Source organism: Sminthopsis crassicaudata, chromosome 2 (assembly GCF_048593235.1).
Source record: "Sminthopsis crassicaudata isolate SCR6 chromosome 2, ASM4859323v1, whole genome shotgun sequence".
In the NCBI taxonomy this organism is placed as follows: Eukaryota; Metazoa; Chordata; class Mammalia; order Dasyuromorphia; family Dasyuridae; genus Sminthopsis; species Sminthopsis crassicaudata.
In genome coordinates, this window is record NC_133618.1 from 491,834,489 (window position 1) to 491,855,553 (window position 21,065).

At 35.6% G+C, this 21,065-nt stretch overlaps 1 protein-coding gene across 1 annotated transcript in view; it reads right to left on the reverse strand.

The window, feature by feature from the left end:
• LOC141557585 (liver carboxylesterase 1-like) overlaps window positions 1-11,731 on the reverse strand; it is a 30,929-nt gene extending 19,198 nt beyond the window's left edge. Inside the window, 3 exon segments of the mRNA XM_074293449.1 lie at window positions 127-271; window positions 1,550-1,754; window positions 11,677-11,731. Coding sequence (XP_074149550.1) covers window positions 127-271; window positions 1,550-1,754; window positions 11,677-11,731 — 405 coding nt within the window.
• Window positions 11,732-21,065: the final 9,334 nt, after the last annotated feature.

The following is a 21,065-nucleotide window of genomic DNA, read 5'->3' on the forward strand; positions in this document are numbered from 1 at the left end:
AAGCATGGGAGATCTCAATCTGTTGCTACTCCCTCCAGACCAAGGGCTGTTTCCTGCTGTGCTGAGATAACTATAACTCATCTACTGTTTCCGAATGATAGCCCACTCCTTCCTTAGGCTTCTTACCGGTAACTTGGATTCCTTTGTCAGGTTAGCTGGCGTGTAAATATTTAGGTACAGACAATCTTCGGAATATGTCAATGAGATGCTTTTATTCCGAATGGAGTAAAGGTTCCTAAAGAATTCGGATGCATTGGGGTTCTGGACACACCTATTCAATGAAGCATAAGAAAATCATTTCTTTTCAGCAACATCTCAGTATTTGGAGTGATAGAATAATTTGCCTGAGGTTGCGAAGTTTGGAGGCCACTAATCAAATCCTTACTTTACAAATGAGGAAACTGAGACTCAGAGAAGAAAAGTGTGTTGTCCAAGGTCATATTGGAAATAAATAATGGAAACAAGAAGATGACTCAGATCATCACTCTACCCTGGCTTTCCCTCAAAAGTACTGAAGATTTGACAAATTACTGAATTCTTTAGTTTTCTTATGATTTATATAAAGTCCCACTAAATTTTTAGTGGATTTTGAACATATAACTTAACTCCCTTGAGCTTCAGTTCTCTCTTTAGCAATATAGGAAAGTAGAAATAGATGCTATCTAATGTCTCTTTCACCTTTATCTATGGATAAAATATTAACTGGTGTTAAGGACAAGATTGGAAAAGGAGGAAGACATTCATATTAAAGTGGAGGTACTGTAAAAATTATTCTGCTCTTTAAAACATTAGGGTAACTCCTCCAAGAACAGTCAGCCCAATCGGGACTCTAGAGTTGTACCTAACTATATTCACTTCCTGTACTCATTGCCTTATTTCATTTATACAATGAGTATATAGGGTAAGTGGAGTAGTCCTCTCATTTTTAAAGTAGAAATGAAAAACACAGAGAGGTTGAGTCACTGGTCTTGGGTCACAGCTACAAAGTGGTAGAGCCAGTGCTAGAACCCTCATCTTTATTCTAAGTAATTTTGTTCCAAATTACTTGCTTTATATTCACTGAACCCACTGTGGTCAATGAACAAACTGCTGTATAACCAGAGGTGACCAGTGCCACCTGGCATGACTAACTAATGGAAGCAAAGGGTGCTTGCCATTCTGCCAGGTAATATGTGCCCAGGGCTTTATGTGACTATAAACGAGTAGAAAAATCAATGCACATAGCACCTATTTGTGTTTGAAACTGGAGTAGGCCCATTATTTATTCATTTTGGCTCAAGTTCCCTGGTTAGGTGAATCACATTATATCTTAGGATCAGTCCAGTGTGAAAACCTTAAAGTTTCTTCTCCAACAAGCCCTCCAGCCTCTGATAAGGATTAAGGAAGGGAGTTAAAATGAGAAGAAACAGTATTTCAAAAGGGGAGGCAAAATGAAGGATTTTCAAAAGGTTTGCCTAGAAACTAATCCAACAATGACAACACGATTCTCCATGGTTTTCCCCATGGTAATATCTCAAGTCCCAAAAAGATGCAGAAGATTATTGCTTACATAGGTGGATATGTAGTGGTGTTCTTCACATCTTCCCAGGGCTCAGGAGGTTGTGGTGGACTAAATCTCAGGGGTCCAAGAGGAGGTTTGGCAAAGGGAACACCCAGGAAAACATGGACAGGTGTGTCAAATCCTTGCAGTGTTTCTTCAATGCCTTGGACTTTCCCATATTCGGTGTCCACTACCCACGTTGAAGGCTGCAGCTCTGTGTCACAATGAGAGAGAAGAAGTTAATTTCCCTGGAGAAGCAGCAGAACCATAAGGAGTCAGGAATACGTGGCAGGTCTGTCAACAACTAGCAGGACAATCTTGAGAAAATGACTACAGTTCTCTAGGCTTCAGGTTTCTCACCTGTAAGTGAAGGTTAATAAGAGCAATCTACTGGATTGTTTCATATTTCAGTGGAGAACATGGGCATGAAAATGCTCAGAACAATAAAAACAAACCCTATTTCTATAATGTTTTTATGTTTTCAAAACCCTGTGTTCATAGCCCTTATTAAAGTAAGCAGTAGATATTGTTTGAATTTTATAGATGGATAAATGCAGAGTTATAGGAGTAAAGTAGCAGTGTTCCTGGGTCAAAGGATATGAACATCGCTTAGTTTCAAATTTCTTTACAAATTAGTTAGACTGATTCACAACTCTAGCAACAATATATTAGGGAACCTGTTTTCCCATAATTTCTCTAATATTTGTCATTTTGGGGAGTGATCTTTGCCAAAAAGATAGGTTGTAAGGCACTATTTCAGAATTGTTTTCAATTTGAATTTCTCTAATTTTATGATTTAGAATATTTTCTTATATGCTTAATGATAATAGAGTTATTCCATCTATAAACTGACTGTTGTTCAATTATTTTCAGTTATGTTTGACTCTTCATGTCCCCATTTGACCCCATTTGGGTTTGTTCATTGTACAGATGAGGAAACAGATCCAAACAGAGTTAAGTGACTTGTCCAGTTCACACAACTAGTGAATATCTGAGGTCAGACTTGAACTCAGAAAGTTAATTTTCCTAACTCCAGGAACTCTATCTACTATAGCTACCCAGCTCATTTAACTATTTATCAATTGGGAAATGGATGATATTCTTATAAATTTGAGTAAGTTTCCTTTGTATTAGAAATGAGACCCTGATCAAAGAAAGTTTTTCTTAAAATATTCCCCCAGGTTTCTTGCTTTTCTTTTAATTTTAGCTAAATTGGTTGCACAAAAATCTTTTAATTTTATGTAATAGAAAATATCCATTTTATCTATTGTGAACCTTTCTATCTTTTAGTTGGTTACAGAGTTCCTCCCCTATCCATAAATCTGACAAGTTATTTCTTCAGTGTCTTTATTGATTGATCAACAGGATCCTGGTCAAGCTTTACTTTGGGGCCTATTATACTCAGAGTGAATATAAATATCAGTTGTTTGGCCAGCAACTTTGAGCACCTTCCCCTCCCACATTTACATATATATGTGTATGTGTGTACACACACATACACATACACACACACACACACACACACACACATACACACGACTAGGTAAAAGAAGCCATCCTCTGTCTCATTTCTTACCTAGCCATAATCACTGATTGGGTATTGTTTCAGCCAAACTGAGACCTATTAAGGACCATAGTTTTAAAAGGGCCAAGATCTTTCACTGTATAGGTCCGTCATCCTGATCTATATCTTGCCACTGGCTTCAGAGGAGAAACTGAGGGTGGTGACTTTGCACAGTCTTTCCTCACTTAATAGCATTTTACTTGAATGTTATGGCATCACCTGTCTGATGTCATGGTACTCTTTGAGAAAGAAAGAGAAAACAATAACTGGTATATACCTTATATAAATAAGTTTTGTACATTTTACAACATCCCACAAGTGCTGTAAGAAAATAGTGGAATAGTAAAACACATAGTCTCTATTTCTTCTGGGCAAAACCTAGAGATTTCTCCATTTAGTCAGCGGTCATTTGCCAAAGATCTATTATCAGTAGTATACTATGCTTGGCACTGATGGGTGCCAGATGAATGAGACTCAGAGATGGATTTCTCTCTAGCTTCAGAATGCTGAATTATGAACTCAAAATAAGGAAGTTTAAATTATGCTGTGATATAGAGCCAAGAGGCATGAGCCCCAGACATGCGGTCATTTGATATCTTAATTGATGGCAAATCTTCACTAAACTACTCCTGGGTAATAGATTGGGTCAAACTAAAGTGGGATTGGTTACATACTAGAAAAAATGCCATGGCCAAATAGTTTAAATTCTACCAGACATCATTGTGACTTCTTTGGATCAGCTTTCCTAAATAGGTTGCCTGAAACATCATAAGTCTTTCAGATTTGTCTTAAATAAATCATTGCATTGTTACTTTGTACACAGTACATTTCACTTCGCATCAGTTCATGGAAATCTTTCCAGGTTCTTCTGAGAACACAACAGTGTTTCATCATAATCACATGCCACAGTTTACTCAGCCTTTTCCCCAATTTATGGGCATCCTCTCAATTTCCAATTCTTTGCATCTAGAAAATGGCTGAATATAGATATACATGTTTTGTTGTTTTTTTTTTTTTTGACACAGATTTAGTAGTTGGTAAGTCAACAATATGCATGGTTTTATAGCCCTTTCATCATATTCCCAGATTGTACTATAGAATGTTGAGTCAATTCACAAACTCCACCAACAGTGCATTAATGTTTCATTTTCCCCATGTCCTCTACAACATTTATCATTTTCTTCTTCTGTCCTATTAGCCAATCAAATAGATATGTGGTAGTACTTCAGAATTATTTTAATTTGCTTTTCTCTGATCTTAGAGCATTTTTTCATATGGATACAGATAATCATGATTATTTCATCTGGAAACAGTTCCTGTCTTTTAAACATTTATCCATTGGGGAATGGCTATTATTCCCTTCCTATTGTCCTATAGGATAAGATCGATTTCTATACACAATTGTATGTGTATGTCATTCCTCCTTTGAGTCAGTTTTGATAAGAGTAAGATTCATTCACTCCTCCTTAAACACCATTTTCCCTTCCACTATAAAAGTTTTTTTCCTCTTTTTTTATTTGATAATCTATGACATTCTATCTCTTCTTTTCCCTTTCTCCAGGTACATTCCTGACTCACCTGTTAATAGTATTTTTCAAATGTTATTTCCTCACTTTAAACTAGCACCTATGCCCTCTGAATATAATCTTAACTCCCCTAATAATGACAAGCTTCATATTTTGACATAGGAATGTAGCAATTTAATCTTATTAATTATTTTATGATTTCCCTTTACTGATTAAATTTTTTATTCTTCTCTAGAGTCTTGTATTTGAAAGTCAAATTATCTATTTGTCTCTGGTCTTTTCGTCAAGAATGCTTGAAAGTTTTTTTGTTTTCATTAAATGTCCTTTTTGCCCCAAAAGGATTATATCTGGGTGGATAGGTGATTTTTGTTTGAAATCTTAGCTCCTTTGCCCTCAAGAATATTATATTCCAAACCCTCTGATCCTTTAATGTAGAAGTTGCTAATCTTGTATCATCCTGAGTGTGACTTCTGATACTTAGATTGTTCTTTTCTGGCTGCTGGACTGTTTTCCATTCTCATCCTGATGCAACAGACTTTTCTTGCCTACTTTCTAAATTGTCATGAACTGGAAAAATTGTTTCCCATGAACTTTTTGTGAGTTCTACTGCTCTAAAATTTTAGAGGAGTTTAAGGAAGAGCTTGGGTGAGTCCCTCTCTTTACCATCTTAGTTCTGCTTCCAGAACTATACAACAATCACTCTGGGACACTCCAAGTCTCTTTTTCAGCTGCATTCAAGTTCATCTACATTTATGGAGCTATTAAGGAAAAAAAAAAACTATCTTTCCTTCCTTCATTTTAAGCATTGTGACAGAAAGAAATAAGCTTGAGCTTGGGTCTGTTAAATTTTGCCCATTCAGTTCTAGGTGGAGACATGGAATGACTGTTCCAAGTTTGGGTTTGAAGATTATACCACTAAAAAGATGTTGAGGTCCTCAACAAAAATAAGGAAATTTTGAAATAGGGGATATTTGTAGAGGGATAATAAATGCCATTTAGGGCATGTTGAGTCATAACTCCCACAAGTTATCCAATTAGAGATGTCCAACAATAGTTGGTATTATAAGATTAATGTTCAAGACTGAAATTAGGATTAGCAAGACAAACATGGGAATTTTGTCAATAGAGATGACAATTTAGTACATAGGAACTAACAAAGGCAAGAAAAAAAATAGAAGGCCTAGGACAGAATTTTGAGGAATTTTTCCCCTTAGCATGCAGGGTAATGAAGTAGCAAAGAAAACTAAGAAGTAATATCTGAATAGGCAGAAGAATTGAGATAATGTAAAGCAGTTCACAAATTTTAAAAGATAATACAAATGTAACAATTGTAACAAAATACTGGGAATAATTATTATATCATTCTCATCTTTTCCAATAAAATTCAGATTCAAACAAGGTATGCTGATATTCTGCTATTATTCATCTATAACCTATAACCTATATCTCAGTTTATAAGAAGTATCCCAAAGATAGATCATATTAAATATTTATTTATATTTGAATAAAAGGATTGAGGTATAAGGTCATCCTCTTTGGGGCCACTGAAAACATCTTTGGGATACCTCCCTGTAGCAAACAGAATGATACGGATTATAAAGGTAGAAACCTTATTCTAGTCTCTCTTCTTTTTTGTGTGTTTGTTTTTTTATTTGTGCATAGAGATATAGAAATACACATATATATATTTTATGTATATATATATATATTTGTATATATATGTAAATTTCTTTTCTGTATTTTTAAAGTTTTAAATTTAATAGTTCTGAAACTATGAACATTTAATATAGTGGCATTATTAAAATATTATTCTTAATTTTTTATGAATATGTGATAATGTGTGATAGATTTTTATGTAAAACTTCTTCAGTAATTTCAGTCATTTATATGATATATATATATATAGTCAAGGCTTTTTTGGGGATCCCTAGTTATAATATAGGAAAAATGATGAGAACCAAGAAAAATCAGTGTGATAAAAGGCTAGGGAAGAGATATTCACAAGAAAAGTTTTGATATTTCAAAGGTGCAGAGAGCCCAAGCAATCCAAAGACTGACAAAAGGCTATTGAATTACTAATTAATGGCTGATTTGCAACTGCAGAGAGAGGAGTTTTAATTTAAAAGTGAGCCTGGAAAACAGATTACAAGTAATCATGAAGAGAATGGAAGAAATGATGGACAGAAACATGACAGAAGATCTAAGTCCTGGTATTCAGGATAGTATGTACCTCTCTGTGATATGCAGGCATGAGTGTGTCCCTACCAGAACTACAAATCAAAGATAAAAGAAGAATGGAGTTTGTTAGTCTATCAAAAAAGCAATACCACTTCCTTATTTTAGGGAAATAAAAGGATATGATACGTGGATACCACTATTTTCTAATATCATTTAAATTGGGATATAGCAATGCACTTTGTTACTGGCTGAACCAAGGAGATCTCCCCAGGATGCCAGAGGACTGGTGATTGAATTCCTACACCGTAATTTTCATTTATGTCAGAACTCAGGAGTAAAAAAGTGATAACCTACCTACCAGCTCAGTACTAATAAATAAACTGAACAAAATCAATAGGGGGGAATTACATGCTAATGATCTAAGTCATCTTCGTTTTCAGGGACCTTAACTGAAGGCTATTCAGAAGTCTGAGTTATGTTATACAGATATCCAATGTGTACTGAGTGGCTAGAAAACATATTTGTGACTGAGATAAAATAAATGCAATATAGAGGGAAAATAGCCTTATTGCCCTTGTGCAGTGTTTAGAAATGCTAAATAAGTTCCTGTTTAAAAGGGAAAAAAGGCTGTTAAATGTATGTATTATATATGAGATTGATGGCCCCTCTCACACATGAATCCCTAGAAAGCTTCTTTAGGTATTTATGTGTGAGACTACTTTAATTAGTCAGCCAGAAAACATGCTTAATGCAAAGTAAAAGCATTCATGAAATAGTAGAACAATAAAAGTAACAAGAGAATATTTTCCATAAAACTAGAAGTCATTTTCAAACAAAAGCACTTGTTCTCCAAGAAAAGTGTGGGAAATGTGCATAGGAAATACATGTGGGAAAAGTACAAAGATGGGGCAATTTACAAAGTTACTATTGATTTTGGTGTTGTCCCCAAGCTGCACTGTTGAGCCTGCTTCCCAATGAAGGGTAGATTGTATTCTGCTACCAGTTTTTATTCATCTAGATATCTTTAGTCACTTGATACTTAGTTATTTATTTGCTGTGGTTGAGTCTCACTACTACACCAGAAGGCCACAACTCTGTCAACCAATTTTTTTTAAAATAAAATATTCCTAATCATTAGATGTTTTTCAAATTAAATGTTAATTTAAAAATATACATAAATGTGCCTTCTCTTTCCTCCATCTCTTCCTGCTACCTGATTGAGACAGAAAGAAAAACAAAATCTGTTGCAAGTGTGTATGGGGAGGGAGCAGGTGAATTACCCTACTGGGCTTCAGTAAAAACAAAACAAAACAAAAGAAAACCAGAAAACCTCAATATATATTTTGAGTTCATCTCTCTCTCTATGAAAAGATGAGCCACAAGTTTCACCAAAAATGCTCTAGAATTGTGGTTGGTCAGTATGTTAAGTAGAGTTCTAGTCTTTAAAAGTTATTCAACTTCCAATAATATTGGTATAAATTCTCCTCATATCATTAGGCAGTGGTTCACACATTGGTGTCAACTGAATCTCCAAACCTTCTTGACCATGCACTGTGGGTATTACAGTTAGTAAGCCTTTTCAGTTCGGGGATGAGGAGGGAGAGTTGCTAGTAATTTTAATCGGGCACTTCCCTAGACTGTGAGCAAAAGAAACAAAGCTACCTATGCTAAGATCATGTTTTACTGTCTTCTCTGATTCCCACAGTTCATTTCTCTTTGATTTATGATCAGAAACCAATTTATTGCTTACATTTTCTTTTATCATATTACCCCAGTTACAGCAATTATTTCCAGGTTAGTTCCAGTTATTTCAATTTTTCAAGTTGAAAAGGTCCTAAATGAAACTATAGGGAGGAACTGATTTCAGCTCTCTCCACTATGCACATTTGTTTTCTTTTGTTTTGTTTTGGTTTGATTGTCTATTTTCAAATAACACATGGAAGGGTATTTAGAGTAAAACAAAAATCCTGGAAATTATTTCCCTTCTTTACTCAGCAAAGAATCAGAGCCAAGGCTTTCAACATAAAGAATAATAATTCTCAAATGTTACTTTTCATAAAGTCGCTTCATGAGTCATTTTTCTTTAGAAATATCATTGATTTGTGAGCAATAATAACCTCCCCTCTTTAAGATACCTTCTGGAAAGTTCATGACACAACGTGGAAATAGGTATAAACTGTGAATATAACTTATTACTACAAATCATGTGATGATTATTAACTAGGTAAAGTTTAGCTTACAAAACCATTACACTCTATTTGTAGCTTTATTAATGTTTATAAATTGTTCTTATTTAATTTTTTAAAGTATTGCTATTTTTTTTTTAAATTATTGCTATCTTAATGCTTATTTGAGATTCTCTTCCAGAACACAATGGAAAAGCAATATTAGATCTCCTGGGTAGGAAAATGAAAGCACCCTAAAAGTGAAACAAATTTAATAAGTACTGAAGGAAGAGAGAGCCCTAACTTTCAGAAGTCTCCTGATTCCCTAAGTAGTATGGTCAAGTAAGGTAAAGAATAATTACCATGGAATAGGGCTTGACTCCAATTTTGAAAACTTTGGGGAAAACTTTGAAAGACTGGAAATAAAGGTGGGGCAAGGAATATTAGAATGTATATTATACAAAATTATCAAATATTTCAGTTTTTATGGATGAAATTATGAATTTTGGATTTGGCAAAAACTAGTAAGATTCCTCTTTTCTTCTATTTCTTAACCAATTGTTGAGTATTTTGTAGCAGGGGTTCATTTTCAGTTATGAGTTGGATTAGATAAACATTAAGTTCCCTCCCATGTGTTTCTTATATTCTGGCTTTTGACAGAATTATTTTTCGTCTGCTAGATTCTAAGTTCTCAACAATGGGTCAGTGTCTTCTTTATTTGACCATTACTTCTAAAAGCTAGAATTGTGCCTTGTACATATTTGGCATTTAATATTTACTTGAGAATTGAAAGAATGATTCAATCACCATTACAAATACAGTTAAACATGAATTTCTCTATTTGATATGTAAAGCATAACTTTCAGGCATTAAAATATACACATTTTATTGTCAAATCAAATAGGTCTTCTTCTGTTGATAGTCAATCTTCATTTGCACTGGCAGTTTCTCTCATAATTAGAATGAGATCCTTCCTAATCTCAGCCTCTACCAAACCTTAATTTATTCAGGTACAACCTTCTACATGAAGGCTTTTCCTCTTCCCACCACCACCACTATCCAGCTGTTACTGTTGTTCAATTGTTTCAGCTATATATGACTCTTTCTGAACACATCTGGATTTTTTTTTTTTTTTGACAAAAATGCTAGAGTGATTTGCCATTGACTTCTCCAGTTCATCTTATAGACAAAGAATCTGAGGCAAACAGGGTTGTGTCTTGCCCAGGGAAACACAGCTAGAAAGTAGTAGTTGAAGCCAGATTTGAACTCAGGAAAATGAGTCTTCCTGACTCTAGATTTAGTGTTTTGGTCACAGTGGTATGCATATTTACATATGCACACATGTGTGTGACATTTACATACATATATTTATCTACCCAGGCTAACATGAAGAATTCTTGAGGACAAGGACTAATTTACTTTTCTCTTTGTCTTCAGTAATTAGCAAAGAGCTTGACTCACAGTAAGCCCTTAAAAATGATTGTTGATTGATTGAATCAAGTAATAGATGCATAAATGGATAAGGAGTGTGGGGTGGTCATCTTTTGAAAGACTAAAGTCAAACTATCACCTTCCATTTACATATGCTTCAAGATTATACTTTTGCCACTATCTTCCTTACATATGTGCTTTCCTTGTTCTTCTTCCTCTTCTCTCTGTATTCATGACTGATACCAAGCAATACTAGAATCATATTAGATTAATATTTGAAGACCTTCTAGCAAATGTGCAGTCCAATTTATACCCCTAAAAGGAATCCCCACCTCCCTTACTGACAAGTGTTTAACCAATCACTGCTTGAAGAACTCTGTTGGAACAGAATCTATGCCATCCAGAACTAGTCCACTTTTAGAAAGCCCTTGATAAAAAAAACCTAAAATTGCTTTTCTGTGTTTCCATCAAGTGGATTGAAAAAGAAAAAAATAGTGAAGTAGTAAGGTTTGATAAGAGGATACAGGAGATGTGAACTTATTAATATTAAGGAGGCAATGCTTTTCTTTCCATCTTTGTCACTTTCTTGATCTCTCCTTTCCCACTGTCTTCCTCTTTCTTCTCTTTCTCTTCTTTCCTCCTCCTCCTACCAATCTCCTGTTTCTCCTCCTCCTTTTCTTCCTTCTCCTCCTCCTCTTCTGCCTTTTATTTTGTATTAACTAGATAGTTGTTCCATTCTTCTTTGCCATCAGGATCACATTGATTAAGAGCTACTTTGTTATTTTAAGTGACATTTCCCAGAGTATTTTCTAGTTAATGGGATTTTAGAGTGTTTTGTGTCATGTGCCACTTTGGCAATCTGGTGATACTGAAATTCTTCTCAGAATAATGTTTTTAAATATATAAAAAAAATGCACAGGACTACAAAGGAAATAAAACTTAGTGAAGTATAATTATTGAAATATGTTTAAAAAGCAATTAGCTCACAGACTACTGGTTAAGAACCTATTCACTAGATTAAAACAAAATTTGAATAATTTCAGATTGTTTCCTCATTCTTTCACAAAAAACTAGTTAATCCTCATGCAACAGAAATTCCCAATTTTATGTAAAATCTTTTTATGTTTATTCTTGAAATACTTTTGCTTATTGAAAATTTAGTTCATAACAAAAAAGAAATCTACCATCTGTCTAGATTATCTCAAATAATAACTAGCACATGACTTCTTAGTGGCTATTTTTTGGAAGAGGAATAAAACTCCTCATCCTTACCTGTAAAAGCAGTGATGGAGCTGATGAAGCACAAGACCAGTGAAAGTTGCCACATCTTATTGGAAGCAGGTTCAGGAATCTGAACTGTCCTTCAAAGCTGCTGGTGCTTTTATAATGCACAAGGGTTAGCTGCCTGAATGACTGATTAAAGAGCATAAAATTAAATCTCATAAAATCAAGAAAGGAATTTTCCTCCTCCCAGTGATAATCTTGGAATGGTATCAATTATAGTATCTTAAAGCTATACCTCATTATAATTCACCCTCATAATTTTTATAGCTCTAATTCTAAAATGTTCATATTAAAAACTCAATACCCATATCAATAGATAATCCAAAGTTATAAAAGGCCCTGTTTAATCCTGAATTGAATTTGAATGTCACATAGTTTAGGGTCTGGTAGGCATAATGTAGATTTGGGAAGGCCATCCAAATTCCCTATTTGAGTGATTTTTAATTTCTCAGTTTCCTTTCCTTTTAAAAGACATTTCTTACATGTTACAGAATTAGTGTCTTTTGGAGAAACTGTAATTTGTTCAGAAAAGCTGAACACTGATTATACACTGAATAAAGTATGGTGAAACAGAAAAAAAAAAAAAAAAACATGCAGCCGATCTTCAGGCAGTAAAGTTTATGGGGAAAAGACATTCTTATCCATAAAACAAATCATTAAAATTATAACATGAAAAATAATTCACATTTCTTTATATTTTGTTCTTCAAAATTAATTTTTATTATGATATAACATGGTTAATTCTGGCCATATTTTCTGAGGGATAAATCTTTTACATTTTACTAATCCTCCAAATTTATTTTTCGTCCTTGGCAGTTCTCTGATAATCTGAGGAAAATCAGATATTCTCTCTTTTCCCTGACATTACATCAAATAACATTGAAAGTTTCTGCTCCCTTCCCTCTCTCTCCCCATTTTAGGAGCCAAATTACTAACATCTTCGTTTCATTTAATTATTCAACACTGTACTCCTTTTTATAAAGGAATGTTTACTTCAAAAATATAGCAATTATGTGCAAATATTCCTCTCAAAACCTTGCAAAGATAATACTTCCTATTCCATCTACTTCTGAGTTTCTGAGAAAGAAATAGGATCTATTCTTTAACTGAGTTTTTCCTACCATTAGTCCCACTATATTAAAGTAAAAGGTTTCATTGGACTAGAATTTCAGGACCCTCATTTTGGGGAATTCTGTTTTGAATGACTATAACACAAGACCTATATTCTCAGAATCCCATGACTATCTCCTGGCTCGGAGATTCTACTCCTTGTGCAAAGGATGGATAGAAGAAGGGAAGGGGGAGAACAAATAAACAAACAGACAAAAATGGAAGCTTATGCTAATTTCTTTGAGCCATTCAAACTAAAGGAGGAGGAGAAAGAAATAACACTCAGGTGAAAGAGGAATTCAGGAAAATGCCGCCTGAACTGCTGACCTAGGCAACATTAAAGATAGATATTTTTCCAACCATGTGATCAGCCAAAACGATTGCTTTCCAATATCTGGCAGATAAATGCAGAATGCCACACATACTTCAATCCTTCAGTTGCCTGGAAGAATGTCCCCAGTATTTTCCATCTCCATTGAGAGATGGACAAGGACACAGAAATGCTGGGTTATCTCTTAGTGAATGCCTGTTGATTGCCCTGTATGACCAGATATGCTCTACAGGAAATTGCGTGCATCTAGAATCTGTTCTCAGACAGACACATGTAAATATAGATATATCCTCAGTGAGATGAAAAAGAAGGAAATTTGGAATCTTGTTGATTGAAGACAAGACATAAGGTTGCATGGCTCCAAAAGGGGAGAAAAAAATCAACACTGGAGGGGACTTTGCTTCAAAAAACAAATGTATATTTTTTTTCTGGTACCATGATCATGTAGTATGGGAAGGAAGGGAATATGGGAACACTAAAAAGGAAGGATACTTGATGAACTCAGGAAAGAGGCACAGGATTTTCATGATCACTAAACATCCCAAGTATGCCCTTGAGTGTCCAATTGCTTAAGTAATTGGAAGTCATTTGCTGCTCCCCCAATTCAAATGCTAAAGAGTAGAAATAGACATATAATCTGAATCAGAAGTCCTAGATTTGAATCCTGACTTCTGCTACTTCCTATCAATTTGAGAACAGAGAAGTTGTCATCTTCACCTCTCTTAAGTCTCGATTTTCTCATTTTTAAAATAAGGAAAACTAAATTGTAAGATCTCTCATTCAAGATAATGTTACTTTCGAAGTTCTCTTCATTCTAGTCAGGGATTGACCATTCTGTTAGCCCTTCTCCACTGGATCTTCTAGAAATATAAATGTGGTTCTTAAAAAAGAAATAAATATTTAGTCACTGATGAGAATAATTTATAAATGCACTGCCCCTCATTAAACATGAAGATACAAATGCAGCTTTATTTAGAAATTTTTACCCTTCTTTGCTTCCAATCTCATCCATTCTGCACAAATTTGACCCAATATTTCATCATCATCCTGCTAACTTGTTTCTCTTTTGCTGGGATACTACTTAATAATGAAAATAATAAATATTGCAATGTGACTTTTTATAAAAATATGTCTAAAAGGAAAAGATAGTGATCATTGTTGGAGGGGATGTGGGAAAACAGGGACACAAATATATTGTTGGTGGAATTGTGAACTGATCCAACCATTCTGGAGAGCAGGATGGACCTATGCCCAAAGAGCTATCAAAATGTATAAACACTTTGATCCAGCAATGTCTCTATTGGGCTTGTATCCCAAGAGATCATAAAAACAGGAAAAGGATCTATGTGTACAACTTTTTTCTTTCTTCTTATAAGTTTTTTATTTTCATATTTATAAGCATTTTGTTTTCACATTCCACATGCAACATTATTTTCACGTTCACATTCAACATTCACCTCTGCAAAACCAGTGTTTTTTCTCCTTCTCTTCCCCTCATTCCTTTCCTTGGACAGTTAGTAATTCAATAAGTGTTAAACATGCCTGCAACTTTTTCTAATAAATGTGTTTTTTTCTCTTATTATTTTCACTACTTAATTCCTACCAGGCTTTCTATGATGCTGCAATATAGTTCCATCAAAAAACACTATTACCCTCTAGAATGTGTGTTGTGATATGTGATAAAAACAAGTTATAAGAGTACAACTCAACTCTCCCTTTTTTAGATGAGGGAAATACCTAAGCATAGCACATTGCACTTTTCTTTAGATTTTTTAAAGATATGCTGGGGCATCTAGGTGGTGCAGAGGATAGAGTACCAGCCCTGAAGTCAGGAGGACCTGAGTTCAAATCTGGTCTCAGAAACTTAACACTTCCTAGCTGTGTGACCCTGGTCAGCAAGTCACTTAATCCCAATTGCCTCAGAAAAAAAAAAAAAAAAAAAAAAAAAAAAAGTGAAGACCTTGAAGGTGAAGACTTGACAGGTCATTGTCTGAGCTCTTCCTGACATCCCTCAGATCAACACCAGATCAAGGTCTGGTATTTGCATGTCAGAATCCACAAATATTTTGAGTGTAATAAATTTCCCACAGAAGATATTTTGAAAGAACTTCAGGAAAGGTCTGTCTCAATTGGGTAGTTGTGGGAGGAGGCCCAATGCAGGCACATTGGAGGGATTTCAGGTGAAGAGGGCTCCTCATTCTAGAGACATCTAGTTGGAGGCTCCTAGCCAAAATATAGCAGTGTTGGATACTCTATCCAGATTCAGAAGCCAGTGCATCAGCAGAGTAGCTATAAGACCTCACAAACAGTGAACTCTTGAACCTCAGTCAAATGTGCCCACCCAGCATAGAAAGGACATCAGCAGCACTGTCCCAGGGATAGCATGAAGCCACTGTTACCTGTAAGGGATACTTGGGGAAATCTACCCATTGCCCTAAGAGTAGAACTCAACCTTTAAAAATGAGAAAAAACAAATACCTGCCAATAGATAGTTATAATAGAGACAGGGAAGAACAGACATCAAATCAAATCAAACAAACACTAAAGGCAAAACATCTCCAGATGACACCTCAAAGTGTGAAAGAGTTCATTTGCAATTCAGAAGGTTCTGTTGGAAGATCAAAAATAAAATCTTAAAAGAGAGTTAAAAGAAAATGGGGAAAGGAAATGGGAGCATTGCAGAAGAGTTTGGAAAAGGAAACATGGAAATTATTTGAAGAAAAGTCCTTAAAAATAGGTTTTGTAAAATAGAAAAAAGAATGTAACTCCTTAAAAATACATTTAGCAGGGGGTAGAGCCAAGATGTCAGAGAGGATGCATGCTTCATTCTGAGCCCCCTTCTGTCCTCACTTACTAATTACCTAATTCAGCCTCAGAAATAGTGCTTGACTGGTAGAATCCATGAATATTGTGAATACAATAAATTGCCAGCTGAAGATAACTTGGAAGATCACAAGAAAACATTTATCTTGATCAGCGGAGAGCAGGCCAGCATCGCAGGGAGGCAGAACACGGAGGCTAGCCCACGCTGAGTGGCTGGAGGGCGGAGGCAGTCTCCCTGGGTGGAGAATTTGCAGGGAGGACTTCACCACAGGTTGTCTGCTCTGCTTTGGTTGCAAAGCAGTAGATTAGTAGAGAAGTTACACAAACACTAAATGCAGATTGTACCCCAAAATGCCAGGTTCAATAGGACCTGGGCATACCCACCAGCACTAGGAGTGATTCAGCACAACCACATTGCAACTGAGCAGCAGCAGTCAGCATGGACACTCTTCCCAGCTATTCATAGGACATGTACTGTTTATCTGTCCCTGTTCTCTAGAGGAAGATGAGAACCTCCTTGCCCTGAAGACAGATCCTAAAAACTTTTATTTTTCTTTAATGCATAAAAATCCCAGGTGAGCTCTAAATATACATATCTTCTATATAGAAAGAGAGCAGATTTTCAACCCTAAGGAGCCTAATAGCAGACAGTCTCCAGAAAAAAAAAAAAAAAAAAAAAAAAAACAAAAGGGAATATAGCTTGCTTCCCTTCACACACTGCTTACCTAAAAGAAATTATAATATATCTTAAAAGTGAGCTAGAAGAAAAAATGGGGAAAGGAAAGAGAAACTCTTCAAGAGAGTATGGAAAAGGCATATAACTCATTAAAAGAAAGATTTCATAAAATGAAAAAAGAAAACAACTTCCTGAAATGTGAAAAGAAAAAGGTAAGGAACTCCCAGCAAAACAGAATTTGTGAACTGGAAAAAATAAAGAACTCCCACAAAAGTAGGATTTTTGAATTGGGAAAAGAAAATAACTCATTAAAAAGATCCATAGAGGGGGCGGAGCCAAGATGGCGGAGAAGAAACACACGACTCAGTGAACGTCCTCACTCCCTCACAACCAATTAGATAAATTAAGTCTCAGAATTAGCTCAGGACTGATAGATACCACAAGGACTGGAAGCACGACTTACCAGCTGAAGAGAATCTGGAGTTTCAACAGGAAAGGTCAGTTCTCAGGGGAGGAATAAGAGAGACCAGCACAGACGGTGGGGTAGGGGCACACTGCGCCCATTGCGCTGGGAAGGGCTCTGGGATCAGAGAAGCCACTGAGGTAAAGGAATCTGGCACAGGCTGTTAGCTCTTCTCTGCTAATTATTTAGCAGTTCAGAAGAGAAAGCCAAAATATTTTAAAACTCAAATTAGATTTTCCCCAATCCTGGGGGTGACTCAGCAGAACTCTTGGCACCAGGGGGTGTGGCCTCAGCTACCACCTGAGAATAGTTAAGAGATTGACAAGTGGGTGGATACGGCCCAAGGCAACACACACTGCCTAGTTTAGCTGGAGGGAGTGGAACTCAGCTCCAGGAAGTCCCAGAGAAGCGGAACCTTTGAACTAGGGACCGCGGTTTCTGGCAGACACTTCCAGTTTGAGCACAGGGGCTTCTCACGTCACCTGCTGCAGACATCCACTCCCCACCCGGACATATAGGCTGGGCTTTGTGCTGTCTTTACTATTCTACGCCTTTGAAGCACAGTAGTGCTAATCACCTCTGAGGCACTTCCAGGGAGGGGGTGGGGAACTCTCTCCCAGAGCTCTCTCTTAGCTCAGGCGCAGGGGCCGCTGCATCCATCCAGTCTGGGAGGAAGCTGGTAAAGAAGTAAATAATTTCCTACCCCAGGGACAGACCCCAAAACATTTTTTTAAGTATGAGCAAAAAAGCTAGAAAAAATATAGATTCCTTCTATACAGAGAAAGAGCAGGTATCCAACCCCGAGGAAGTTAACAGCAGAGAATCAGCAGATAACAACCTAAAGGGGAACGATTCCTGCCCCCCATCACATAACTCTCTCCTAGAAGAAGCTCTTAAAAAATTGAGGGAGATTGAAGAAAAATGGGGAGAGGAAAGGGAAGCTATGATAGAGAATAACAACGTCCTGAAATTGGAGTTGGAAAAAATAAAGAATTCACAGGAGATGCAGGGAAACAAAATTAGTGAATTAGAAAAGGTTAAAAAAACACAGGAAAGTAGGATTTCTGAATTGGAAAAGATAAAAAAGTCTCAAGAAAATAGAATTTCTGAATTGGAAAAAGAAAATAATTCTCAAAAAAAAATTAGGGAAATGGAAAAAAATTCAATAGAGCAAAATAATTCATTTAAAAACGAAATTGGGCATTTACAAAAAGAACTAAAAAATGTGAAGGATGAAAATAACTCCTTAAAAATCAGGACAGAACAAATAGAAATGAATGATTCACAGAGAACCCAAGAATCAGTCAAACAAAACAAAAAAAATGAGAAGCTGGAGAACAACGTCAAATACTTACTGGGAAAATCTATAGACCTGGAAAATAGATCTAGGAGAGATAATCTGCGGATTATTGGACTTCCAGAAAACTATGACCAAAAAAAGAGCCTAGATTCTATTTTACAGGAAATTATCAAAGAGAACTGTCCAGAGATAATAGAAACAGAAGGGAAAGTAGATGTGGAAAGAATTCATCGAACTCCTTCTGAAATAGACCGTAAAAAAAGAACACCACGGAATATTGTGGCTAAGCTGCAGAATTACCACACAAAGGAGAAAATGCTGCAAGCAGCTAGAAAAAAACAATTTAAATACCAAGGTGCCACAATAAGGGTCACCCAAGATCTGGCTGCCTCCACATTAAAAGATAGAAGGGCCTGGAACCTGATATTCCGAAAGGCAAAAGATCAAGGACTGCAACCAAGAATGAACTACCCAGCTAAGTTTAGCATCTTTTTCCATGGAAGAAGATGGTCATTCAATGAAACAGAGGAATTCTATATGTTTCTAAGAAAAAAACCAGACTTAAACAAAAAATTTGATCTACATCCACAAGACTGAAGAGAAACAGAAAAAGGTACACAGAACCCTTGAGAACTGTAACTCTGTTGTGGGTATATAAAAAATACTCAAGGATAATTTGATTTTACTGATATAAAAGAAAAAAAGGGGGGTGTAGTAAAGGGAAGGAGGTCGGTTCAGAAAAAGGGGAAGGAGTGATAAAAAGAGGGAAACTACATCCCAGGAAGAGGCATAGAAAATACACCATATCTGAGGGAACTTAGTGAGGGGGAGAATCATTGTGTGAATTTTACTCTCATCAGGAGAGGCTCAAAGAGTAAATAATTAACATATTTGTTTTTCAAAGAATTTTCTCTCACCTCAGTAAAAGGGGGGAGAAGAAAAGGGAAAAGGAAAAGGAGAATAAGTGAAGGGACTTGGAGGGAGGGGGGAGGGATCCTAAAAAAAAAAAAAAAAAAAAAAAAGAGGGAGGGTTGCGGGTCACAAGGGGGGTCTGTAAATTAAATATCGGGGAGGGGGATCAGGGGGGTCAAGGGAAAAAAGCATAATCTGGGGATAATACGATGGCAGGAAATACAGAATTAATAATTTTAACTGTAAATGTAAATGGGATGAACGATCCCATCAAACGGAGACGGATAGCAGATTGGATCAAAAAGCAGAACCCTATATAATATGTTGTCTACAGGAAACACACCTAAAGCAGGGAGATACATACAGAATAAAGGTAAAAGGTTGGAACAGAGCCTATTATGCTTCAGGTAAAGCCAAAAAAGCAGGGGTAGCTATCCTTATCTCAGATCAAGCAAAAGCAGAAGTAGATCTCGTTAAAAAAGATAAGGAAGGAAACTATATCCTGCTGAAAGGTAGCATAAATAATGAAGCCATATCAATACTAAACATATATGCACCAAGTGGTATAGCATCTAACTTTCTAAAGGAAAAGTTAAGGGAACTGCAAGAAGAAATAGACAGTAAAACTATAATAGTGGGAGATCTCAACCTTGCACTCTCAGATTTAGACAAATCAAACCACAAAACAAACAAGAAAGAAATTAAAAAAGTAAATAGAACATTAGAAAAACTAGGTATGATAGACCTTTGGAGAAAACTGAATGGCAATAGAAAGGAATATACTTTCTTCTCAGCAGTTCATGGATCCTATACAAAAATTGACCATATATTAGGACATAAAGATCTCAAAATTAAATGTAGGAAGGCAGAAATAATAAATGCCTTCTTCTCAGATCACAATGCAATAAAAGCTACATTCAGTAAAAAGTTAGGGATAAATAGACCAAAAAGTAATTGGAAACTGAATAATCTCATCTTAAAGAATGACTGGGTGAAAGAGCAAATTATAGAAACAATTAACAATTTCACCCAAGATAATGACAATGATGAGACATCATATCAAAATCTTTGGGATGCAGCTAAAGCAGTAATAAGGGGAAATTTTATATCTTTAGAGGCTTATTTGAAGAAAATTGAGAAAGAGAAGATTAACGAATTAGGCTTACAACTTAAAAGGCTAGAAAAAGACCAAATTATAAACCCCCAACCAAAAATAAAACTTGAAATACAAAAATTAAAAGGAGAAATCAATAAAATTGAAAGTAAAAAAACTATTGAATTAATAAATAAAACCAAGAGTTGGTTTTATGAAAAAGCCAATAAAATAGATAAACCTTTGGTAAATTTGATCAAAAAAAAGAAAGAGGAAAATCAAATTGATAGTCTTACAAATGAAAAGGGGGATCTTTCCACCAATGAAGAGGAAATTAGAGAAATAATAAGGAGTTACTTTGCCCAACTTTATGCCAATAAATTTGATAACTTAAGTGAAATGGATGACTTCCTCCAAAAATATAGGCTCCCTAGATTAACAGAGGAGGAGATAAATTGCTTAAATAGTCCCATTTCAGAAAAAGAAATAGAACAAGCTATTAATCAACTCCCCAGGAAAAAATCCCCAGGGCCAGATGGATTCACATGTGAATTCTACCAAACATTTAAAGAACAATTAGCCCCAATGTTATATAAATTATTTGAAAAAATAGGGGATGAAGGAGTCCTACCAAACTCCTTTTATGACACAGACATGGTACTGATACCT